General features: G+C 37.8%; 1 protein-coding gene across 2 annotated transcripts in view; it reads right to left on the bottom strand.

Moving 5' to 3' along the window:
• SFMBT1 (Scm like with four mbt domains 1) overlaps window positions 1-12305 on the bottom strand; it is a 125945-nt gene that overhangs the window by 55241 nt on the left and 58399 nt on the right. For both annotated transcript variants that reach the window (XM_028124500.2, XM_028124502.2), the window contains exon 3: window positions 3125-3279. In XM_028124500.2, coding sequence (XP_027980301.1) covers window positions 3125-3152 — 28 coding nt within the window. In that variant the 5' untranslated portion in view covers window positions 3153-3279. The remainder of the gene's footprint in view (window positions 1-3124; window positions 3280-12305) is intronic.

Here is a 12305-nt window from a genome sequence, read left to right as displayed (position 1 = left end):
AGTAAAATAATAAAAACCAGTTGTATATAGAGGGAAGAATGAAAAGGATGAATAGTATCAGATTGAAAATGGGAATGTTACATAATTTTGATTTTATCACATGTAGATACTTTATAAAATTTTAGAAACATATTTAAATCAAAAGAAAAAAATTCCAACTGAAACAAATATGCCTGTTGGTGACATAACCACAAGGAAAACAGGATTACTTCATGTCATATTAAAATATAATATCTGACTGCAAACCCCAGTGGAATATATTTAGAGGCAAACACCATGACGAAATTTTAAACCTCACACTGATATTAATACTTGGAATGTTGGTACTGTTGAAAAAATTATAGAAATATTATAGGGTAAAAATAAGTGATGATATTAACATCATTATGAAACAACACAATTCCAAAAGAAAAGAGACACAAGCGTAAAACCAAAGAAGTAAAAGCCCTGCAATTTTAAATTAAAATTGTGAATATAAAACGAAGCCATCTGACTCTTCTCTTCAAAAGATGTGTAGTTTCCGCTATGTCAATGGATAAGGCCTACAAGAAACGACAACCTAGTATCAGTGAGCGCCCCAGCACCCAGACTGTGGTCTCTAAATATTATATCCACTATCAATAAAAAAGAAAAATACAGTTTCTCTGAGAAATGGTAGATTGTAAGTTTGGGGCAGAAAATGTGCAAGAGGTACCTGGGAATCTCACTGCCCTAGAAAGCAAGGACTGGAACTATCAAAGATACATGACATCACACCAAAAGAACACAGGAACCAATCTGAAAGTATGCTCATTGCTAGAATGGGGCAATTTGATCATCAAATGAAGGATGACAGCAATGGAATCAAACTCATCACGTGTGTGTTTGTGTGTGTACACGTGTGTTTGCACATGCACATGCATGCACTTGAAATCCATGAGTTAACAGTAACATTTAAAACAAAACACTGATCAACTTCCTAAATGGCAGAGTAAGTACCTTGGTGAACCCACTCGCCCAGAAAAGTAGCAAAAACACTGGCTAAAAATGATGAAAATCAACTATTTCAAAGTTGTGAAATTAGCTGAAGGCACACAACAAACGGAAAAGTTAACTATTCAAGACAAGCCACTGGACGTGGTTAGAAGAGCAGGGTTGTGCTTTAGGTTGGGACTATTCCCATTCCTCATCCTTCTTCAGCTGAAAATAGAAATTTTAGAATTGAAAATACATAACCATAAGAAAACTCCATAGTAAGCCCCTTAGCAGAATAAAAAGGATAGAGGGAAGAATGACTACAATTAAAGACAGGAAAGAAAAAAAATGAAAAGAGTGTGGGACAGCAGTAAAAGATCTAACACTGGTGCCCGCAGAGTCCCAGAAAAAGAGAAAGAGAATAGGGCTGAACAAGTATTTGAAGAAATAATGGCTGAAAATTTTCCAATTCTGGCAAAAGACATAAGATTCAAGAAACTAAGAAAACCCCAAACAAGATAAACCCAAGGAAATATGTGCAAAGACACACCAAGAGGCAAACTTCTGAAAACTAAAGACAGAAAAAAACCTTGACAGCAGCAAGAGAAACTTAAGGTGAATGGAGGTGAGGGAATTCCAATGACAGCAGATTTCTCATCGGAAACATGGAGGCCAGAAGGCACAGTATTTTTCAAGAGATGAAAGAAAAGAATTTTCTACCCAGAATTCCATTTCCAGCAAAAATATCCTTCAGTAATTAATAGGGAAATTAAGGCACTGTCATAGGAATGTAAAATATTTTATCACTAGCAGATCAACCCTAAAAAAATTCTATAAACAGAAATGGAATGACAGAAGAAGTAATCAGAAAATCAGGAAAGAATAAGGGACAATTTCAAGAGTAAAAATACTGGAAAATATAATACATTTTCCTCCTCCTGATTTTAAATTATGTTTGACAGTTGAGGCAAAATTTAACAGTGTCTGATGTGGTTCTCAAAGTCTGTAGAGGAAATATTTAAGACAATTATAAAGGTAAAGAGATATAAAAGTAGGTAAAGTTTCCACACTTGGCTCAAATTAATAAAATGATGACACCAGCAAGTATGCTAAATTATGTATAGATAGTGTTATACCTAGGGCAACCACTAAACAGCCATACAAAGAGATACATTCAAAAACACTATATACAAATCAAAATGACCTGAAAAACAGTGACAATACCAAATGGCAGGGGGGAATGTGAAGAAACCAGATCTCTCATCCATTGCTGGTAAGAATGTACAGCCACTCTGGAAAGTAGTTTGGCTGTTTCTTTATTAAACATATGATCCGGCAATTGTGCTTCTGGGTATTTACCCCAGAAAAATGAAATCTTAATGTACATGATTGCTCACAGCAGCTTTATTGTAATAGCTAAAAACCAGAAGCAACCAAAATGTTCTATAGTCGATGAACAGTTAACCAAACTGTAGTACATCCATGGAATACTACTGAGCAATAAACTGATACATGCAAGAATTTGGATAGCTCTCAAGGGCATTATCTTGAATGAAAAAAGCAAATCTCAAGAAGTCATATACTATGTGATTCTATTTATGTAACATTCTGGAAATAACACAAGAGATGGAGAAGAGACTAACAGTTGCCTGGGGTAAGAGAAGGTTGGGGGACAGGGTGGGGTAGATGACGGGGGTGGCAGAGAAGAGCTCTTTGTGGTAAGGGAACAGTTCTGTATCTTGACTGAGGTGATGGTTATGGGAAGCTACATGGGATAAAATGACAGAGAACTACATATACTTTATACATAGGTCAATTTCCTGGCTTTTATATTGTACTATACTTAGAGCAGATGTAACTAATGGTAGAAGCTGGGTGAAGGGTACACAGGACCTGTCAGTACCATCTTTGCAACTTCTCATGAATCTATAATTATTTCAAAATAACTATCAAAATTAAATTTTTTAAGACGTCTGTTCATAAAAGTTATTTGCTTTTTCAGCAAACATTATGAGGACCGCCTAGTGCCAGGTTCTCTGCTAGGGACAGAGAAAGAACTCACATCTTCAAAGAGCTTCCCGTTCAGTGGTAGAAAGACAAGTCAGACAACACAGGTAAGTAAGAGAATTCTGCACTATGAGAAATGAATTCTGCTCAGCAAAACCAATACCTGCATCAAGCTGCTGCTCCCCGTTCATTTCCACAGAACATGAGCTGTCTCCTCCCCACGCAAAGGGCAGGCCTTACAGTTCTGCTATGATCTGAAGATTACTTGCAGGTCTCAAGCATCTGCTCAATGGGCATCCAAGGGTCCAAATGAAAGTGCTGGAAAATCAAAAAGAACACATAAACAGCCTGAAGCCCAAGCGTGTTTACTCATTCATAAGACCTGGCACTCCAGTGAGTTAGGAGGGCACATAAAATAGACACACACTGACAGAAGAGAGGGGATTAGAGAAAAAAATGGATACCTTTCCTAATTTTGGAGACTGTGTATGTAAATGTGTGTGTGTGTATGCATGTGTGTATGCAGAGACTGTACTACCAAGATTTTGATATCTAAAAATCACATGTATATGAATCACTCTTTAACCTTAGATGTAGGATTTAGCACCATGACTCCTACCCATAAAAACCCTAATTCCTAATGAATTTCTGAAGGAAAAAGGTAGTTTTCAATGCTCTGTCTTATCCAGTGAATAAGATTAAGGATATATTACTTTATCTAGTTTTTCATTGTATTTATCTAGAATATTATGCAGAACCAAATAGTATCAACTACATTAGTCTACAGTTACACTTATAAAGGGAACCTCTCCAAATAAGCTTTGAACCCATTTGTTTTTTTAAAACAACTTCATTATAATTCACATACCAAAATTTCCCACTTTAAAAAGTGTATAATGCCACAGTTTTGATTAAATTTACAGAGTTGTGTAACCACCACTATATCCAGTTTTAGAGTATTTCCCTTCCCCTGAAAAAACACTTCATACACACTTGCAGTTCCTCCCCGTCCTGTCCAGGCACAGAACAAGTACCTGACCTTCCCAGGGCTCCACAGCAAGGAGGTAAGAGAACCACGTTTCAAACCAAGCAAAATGTCTATATTCCATGTCCTCAAGCACTACTGTATTTTACTGCCTCTCAATGGAAAGCAACTGAGGGTTTATTTTTTTTAAGATTTTATTTATTTATTTATTTATTTATTTGACAGAGAGAGACACAGCGAGAGAGGGAACACAAGCAGGGGAAGTGGGAGAGGGAAAAACAGGCTTCCCATGGAGCAGGGAGCCCGATGCGGGACTCGATCCCAGGACCCTGGGATCATGACATGAGCTGAAGACAGATGCTTAACTGACTGAGCCACCCAGGCAACCCTGAGGGTTTCTTTAAACGTAGAAAGGAAATGATCAAATCTATAACGTAGAAAGGAAATGATCAAATCTGTGTTTTAAAAAGGATCCCTCTGGACCCAAATAGAGAAACCATAAAGGAATGACAGCAAAGAAAACATGTAAGCATAAAACTTCTACATGGCAAAAGACACCATAAATAAAATTCAAAGGTAAGAGAGTATATCTTAAAAGCTCTCATCACAAGAAAACAGTTTTTTGGGTTTTTTTTGTAACGATATATGGTAACGGATATTAACTAGACTGACTCTGGTGACCATTTTGCAATGTATACAAACATCGAATCATTATGTTGTACACCTGAAACTAACAGAATATTATTTGTCAATTATACTTTACTAAAAATAAATAAATAAATAAATAAGACCATGGAGATGGGTGAAAATATTAGCAACATATAATAGGTTCATTTCCATATACAAGCTCCTGTAATTCAACAACAAAAAAGAAAAATGGGCAAAATATGTAACTGACCCACATTAAAAAAATCAGAGTTAAAGCTTATAAAAATGTATTCAATCTCATTAGGAATGAGGAAAATAATTTTTAATTGTATACGACTTTTTCACCTTTTAGGTTGGTAAGAATTTTAGAACTAAAAAAGTCCATTATCCATGAAAAATAATTTAACTTACAAAGATTTAAAAGACACAAACTCTTTGAGCAGCAATTCTGGTATTAAGAATCTTTCATACAAAACACATGTGTGGGAGGCTTCATAACCAGTGATGCTTGCCGCAATATTATCTTTAATGGTGAGAAACCAGAGACAACCTATGTGTCTACGGGAATGGAATGGCCACATACATTATGATACACCTATACTAGGAAATACTCTACAATCATTAGAAGAATTTAGGTAGATCCATAAAAGCACATGGGAATGTTGTCTACACTGCTGAGTGGAAAAAGCAAATGAAGGACATTATTTATATTAACTTTTTAAAATCCTGTATCCACTGTTTATTTGACTACATTTGTGATTTTTAAAAAAAGATTTTATTTATTTGAAAGAGAGAGCAGGGGGAGGGGCAGAGGGAGAGAGAGAGGGACAAAGAGACTCCCAGCTGAGTGCAGAGCCCAACATGGGGCTCGGTCCCAGGAATCCGAGATCAAGATCTGAGCCAAAGTCAGACACCCAACCAACTGAGCCACCCAGGCACCCCGACATTTGCGATTTTTAACAAATTGATTTAACTCATTTGTGCAATGGCATCATTTGTAAAAGACGGATAACAGTACTGTACCCACTTCAGAGGACTATGAAGATAAGTAAGACAGTTCGTGAACAGCACTCAGCATAGAGCTGACTACGTGGTAAATGCTGAGTTAATGTTAACTCTATACAGTGTTGACTAATTCAAGTTCCTATGGCACTAACTTAGTGCATCATCTCTACAGAGAACATCCTGTCACTTCATCATGGGTTGATGTAGCAAAGCCAAGGCTACATAAATACCTGTTGGTTCAATAGGCTTTGAGAATGTGATCCACTGCTTATGTTCATAAACTCTTGAATATGCCAGCACATTTTGTGCAGAGAGCCACCTAACGCAAAATGATCACACACACACACATCCCCCCATATATATAAAATAAGTGAAGCTTCAAAGCCAAGGACAAGAGAGAGGTGGGAAAACCACAAGTCTGATGAAGCTGAAAGCTAAGGCTGTGATTTTCTTTTAAAGATTTTATTTATTTATTTGACAGAGAGTGAGAGAGCACAAGCAAGGGGAACAGCAGAGGGAGAGGGAGAAGCAGGCTCCCCACTGAGCAGGGAGCCCCATGCGGGACTTGATCCCAGAACCCTGGGATCATGACCTGAGCCAAAGACAGATGCTTAAATCGACTGAGCCACCCAGGCATTCCTTTTTTTTCCAATCTTACAGCATCACTAAGATTTTAACCAATGAACAATCAGTTCATCATCTTAATAGGATTATGAGAAATAATCTGATGAAGACTTTTGCTGTAGAACATCTGTTAGATCTCTTTATCACTAGTGCTCTCTTTCTATGCAATGGGGGGGGGGGGGAAGCAGTAAAATATCCGGGAGCTTAGAATATGGAAATTTAATTCATTTTTCATTTATTTCCTTTTATTTCATTTACTTCCTATCATATTAAATTGTTTTACTTATCATTGATTTTGGTATTATAATTCCTCTTGTGGTGGGTGACCAGAACACATTAGAGCTATTCATTTAAATAAGTTCTCAGGAACTAACTGATCCAAACCTTGCTCATTTTCTTTAGAATATTTTGGTGAAATACAGTGCCTAGACACTTATAAAGGGCTCTAAGAAGACATACGAAAGCCCTTATGAGCCATACTAAAAGCTAAGTATACAAAATAAGCTTTGAGGTCACACACACACACCACACACACACCACACACACACCACACCAAACACACACACGCCACACACACCACACACACCACACGCCACACACACACCACACACCAAACACACACACACCACACCCACACCACAAACACACACACACACACACCACACACACCAAACACACCCACACCACACGCCACACACACATACCACACACACACCACACGCACACCACACACACACCACACACCACACACACGCCACACACACGCCACACACACGCCACACACCACACACACGCCACACGCCACACACACACACCACACACACACCATACACACACCACACACGCCACACACACATACACCACACACCACACATGCATACCACACGCACACCACACACACGCATACCACACACACACCACACACACCACACCACACACACCAACGCCACACACACACACGCCACACCCACCACACACACACACCACACACACACACCATACGCACACCACACACCACACGCAAACACACCACACACATGCCACACACACACACGCCACACACGCATACACCACACCACACGCACACCACATACACACCACACACACACACACACACACCACACATACACCCCCCACACACACACCCCACACACACCCCACACACACACACCCCACACCACACATACAACCACACACACCACACACACTCACACACCACACATATACCACACACCACACATATACCACACACACACACAAATGAAAATGAAACCCAGGTAGAATAAAATGAAACTGAATTCACTATTTCATTTTTAGAGCTGCATCAGTGTAAACCCATGGAATACTTCCCTTTTGACAGCTCTTTTAAAAGGCCTAAGAGCCATATGAACAACCAGTCTTCACCTTGTTTGAGCTTACACATGCAGTCCACGCCCTAAGCCTCTACTAGGCCAGCTTCATGTTAACGCACTTTGTTCTCAAGGCTAAGACTAAACACTGAGTAAGAGCATTATTACATGGAAAAATTACAATAATGCAAGAGAGATTTCTGTGGGAGAGATCCTCAGCCAAAATGTTCCAACATAAGTAACTTTTAAAGCACTTAGGTAGAAGGAAAGAGACTAAGTGTGGCTCTAGGGCTATGTATCCAGTCCATATAGTCGTTGCAAGAAAATACTTTAATTCAGTAAGTATTTACCAGGTAGTTAAAAGGCAAATTCCCATTGAAATGTTTAAATTTTCACTCCTATCCCTCAACTTAACAGATGGAAGTCGAGTAATAATTTCAAGTATGCTGTTAAATGTGTTAAATGCAAACAATTCAGCAAACTCGATGCTCTATTAGACGGCAGATGCTAGCGGTAGAGTCACTGGACTTCTTCGTTCCCCGACAGATGTAGCTTCCTACTGGCTCTACAAGAGTCAAATCATTACTCCCTGACCTCATACACAGCCTCTCTGACGGGCTACCTGAATTAAATGTTTTGCTTCCATCTGTCAAATGTCAATGTAATTTGATTATTAGGGATAGACATCTTCCATTGTTTCATTAAGCTGTTTATTGCTGTTGCTTTTAACCCACTGCTCCATGTCTAACTAGGGAAATTAAAAAAACAAATTAAGTCTAATAAAGTCAATCTTAGTCACTCACATCGTCTAAATTAAATCTGACCCTAACTTAACTTTTCCATGATTATGTAAACCCAACACAAGGCGCATCTATCGCAGTCACACAAATCAGTACTAATGAATTTATAAAACCAATAAAACTTCTAAACAAAACCCAGAACTCAAGAATACCTTAATTTTTTTTAAAAGGTATTCAACGTCACTGTCAGGAAAATGCAAATCAAAACTATGACGAGATATCACCTCACACCTGTCAGAAGGCTATTATCAGAAAGACAAGATAACAAACTTTAGCAAGGATGTGAGAAAAGGGAACCCTCGGATGCATTCTTAGTGGGTATGGGAATTAGTTGCAGCCACTGTGGAAAACAGTATGGGGGTTCCTCAGAAAATTAAAAATACAAATTATGTATGATCCAGCAATTCCCCTTCTGGGTATTTATTTGAAGGAAACAAAAACATGAACTCAAAAAGACATCTATACTCCCCTATCCACTGCAGCATTATTTACAAGAGCTAAGACATGGAAGCAACTTAAGTGTTCACTGACAGATGAACAGATAAAAAAAATGTGGTATATACCCACATATACACAATGGAATATTCTTCTGCCACAAAAAAGAAGAAAATCCTGCCATTTGCAACAACATGGATGGACCCTGAGAGCAGTATGCTAAGTGAAATAAGCCAAACAGAGAAAGACAAATGCTATATGATTTCACACATGGAATAAAAAAAAAAAAATCAAAACCAAAAAAAACACCCCAAACTCATAGATACAGAGAACAGACTGCTGCTTGCCAGGAGTGAGGGTGGGCAAGATGGATGAGGGTGGTCAATTCCAGTTATAAAATAAATACGTCCTGAAGATGTAAAGTGCAGCATGATGACTACAGTTAACAATACTGTATCACATATTTGGAAGTTACTAAGAGAGTAAATCCTAAAGGTTCTTATCATAAGAAAAAAGTTTTTGTAACTATATGTGGTGAAAAATGTTACTAAAACTTACTGTGGTCATCATTTTGCAATATATTCATATATTAAATCCTTATGTTCTCCTCTTGGATTAATACAATGTTCTATTTATATTTCAATTTAAGACCCTAAATAATGAGGCAGTATTTTAAAAGGGTTGTTGTGAACTAACATGAGAAATTTTTAAGTAAAATATGCCATAAGCATACAATGTAATACTAGATGGCCATTAAAAATTGTGTTAGAGAAATGTTTTTCTTTCCAATCAAAATCCCAAGAAGGTATTTTATTTTAAAATGCTAATTTAAGGGGCTCCTGGGTGGCTCAGTTGGTTAAGCGTCCAACTCTTGGTTTCAGCTCAGGTCATGTTATGGGATCCGCCCTGTGTTGGGCTCCACACTTAGCAGGGAGTCTGCTTGAGATTCTCTCTCTCTCCCTCTGCCCCTCCCCACTAGCTCTCTCTCCAAAATAAATAAATAAATCTTTAAAAAATACATGAAATAAAATAAAAAGCTAATTTAAAAATGCATCTAAATGAGAAAATGTACAACCCAGCCACATTTTTGTAAAAGATGACATTTGATGAGGCTAGTTCCTTCTACCAAATTAAGATAGTATGGTACTAGTGCAAGAAAAGACAAATACATCAATAAAGTAGAATGAGGCTGAGAAACAGATGCATTCATATGAGGATACAGTGGGTGATAAAATGGCATCCCGAATCAATTGTGAAAGGACAAACACACAAAGAGTGTTAAAGAACTGGCTATCCATTCTAACAGGAAAAACACTGGATCCTTACTTCATGCTGCCACATAAATAAATTCCAGGTAAATTAAAAGAGCAAATCATGAAAAACAAGACTCCAAACAAATTAAATTAAAACACAGGGGAATATGGTTTTAAACCCTGGGACAGCATAGACATCTTTAAGCAAGGAAGCCATAAAATGGAACATTTAAAAATACTTAAAACTTCTGATTGGCAGAAAGACACCATAAACAACTTTAAAAACCAAGCCACAGACTAGAAGAAAATATTTCCAGCATATATAATATACAAAGGATTAATAGTCATAATCACAGAAAGCACCAATAAATCACAGAAATAAATCACAGAAAGCATCAATAAAGAAAAAAGGCCAAACCTTTTTGGTTTGGAGGAAAAAAGTCAGGTATAAACAGGAATTTTAGAGAAGAAATGCAAATGATCAATAAGCATATGATCCCAGGGTCTTGGGACTGGGCGCCACATCCCGCTCCTGGCTCAGTGGGGAGCCTGCTTCTCCCAATGCCTCTCCCCCTGCTCCTGCTCTCTCTCTCTCTCTGTATCTCTGTGTCTCAAATGAATAAATAAAATCTTTAAAAAAAAAAGCAGATGAAAATATGTTCAATGTCAAGGGCTAAAATGAGTTATTTCTCACTCAGATTGGCAAAAATAAAAGATTAGTAACATCCAATATAGGTGAAAATATATAAAGAAATGGTTGCTGTCATTACTAGTTGAAGAGTACAAATGGCTACAACACTTTTAGAGAGAAATTTTATTCCATTGAAAACTTTAACTTGCATTCTCTACAACCACACAATTCCATTTCCAATATCTATTTCAGAAAAATACCCAAAGAAAATAAAGAAATAAGTAGCATAACATTTTTAAAGAAAGAGATGAAATTGTTGTCTCTTCCAGGGCATACAGGGAGAAACACCCCCATGTGTATGATGCAAGGGCCTAAATGTGTGCTTGAATACTGTCTACACTAAGGGAGAAATGACGATCTCAACAGCCATCAGTAAATCAGGGCACCTCCCTAACATGAGGGCTAAAAAGAACACGACAGTTTCACAGGGACAGAGCTTATATTGGGGGTGCTCCAGTTTTGGAAATAGACAGTAGTTTATACATATACAGGCATACCTCATTTAATTGCAATTCACTTGACTGTGCTCTGCAGATACTGCAGTTTTTACAGATTGAAGGTCTGTGGCAACCCTATGTCGAGCAAGTCGATCAGCGCCACTTCTTCCAAGAACATATACTCACTTTGTGTCTGTGTGTCACATTTTGGTAATTCTGGCAATATTTTAAACTTTGTGTTGTTACATTTGTTATGGTGACCTATGATCAGTGATTATGACTTGCTGAAAGCTCAGATGATAGCATTTTTTAGCAATATTTTTAAAGTAAGGTATGTACACTGTTTTTTGGAGACATAATGCTACTGCATACTTACCAGACTATAATATACTGTAAACATAACTTTTATATATACTAGGAAACCAAAAAATTCCTATAACTCACTTTATTGCAGGATTTACTTTATCAGGTGGTCTGGAATGGGATGCACAGTCTAAGGTATGTCTGTATCTGTATATGTATGTATATTCATAAAAAGAATATATACACACAAAATTATTTCTACAGGTACAGATATACATGTGCAGAAGGCTTTAAAATGGTCTGGAAGAATACATCCAAGTTGCTATCAGTGGTTATGAGACAGACTCAGGTACAGAGCAAAAGGGAATTTTTGCTTTATCTGCACCGGATAAATTTTTTAGGATGACAATGTATTCATATGTGTATTTCTATGACTTAAACTTTTATTTTTAGAGAAAGAAAATGTATTTATTAAAATGGAAATTTATTCATTTTTTCAACAAATATTTACCAGAAACCTATGTGTTTGGCCCTGTAAAAATGTTAGAAAGATGTCAGTGAAGCAGGACAAAGACCTGAAGGAGCCATGGAAGGAAAGAGCATGCCAAGCAGAGGGAAAAGCCAGCCCAGAGGCTGGCAGTGAGAGCACAGGAGCTGATTCCAAGAACAGCGAGGGGACCGAGAGAGCAGAGGCCAGAGAAGCAAGGGAGCAAACAAGAGAGGGCAGCTGGACATAAGCCACACCACCTGCCACTCCCACCGCTCTGGGAGCATCTCGTGCCTGCAGCCCTAAAGGAACGATGGTATTTACCAG

Source organism: Eumetopias jubatus, unplaced genomic scaffold (assembly GCF_037043125.1).
Source record: "Eumetopias jubatus isolate StellerSeaLion01/CBP00866 unplaced genomic scaffold, mEumJub1_p1.0 scaffold_1, whole genome shotgun sequence".
NCBI lineage: Eukaryota > Metazoa > Chordata > Mammalia > Carnivora > Otariidae > Eumetopias > Eumetopias jubatus.
Note: the sequence above shows the minus strand (reverse complement) of the source record. Positions and strands in the feature narration are given on the sequence as shown.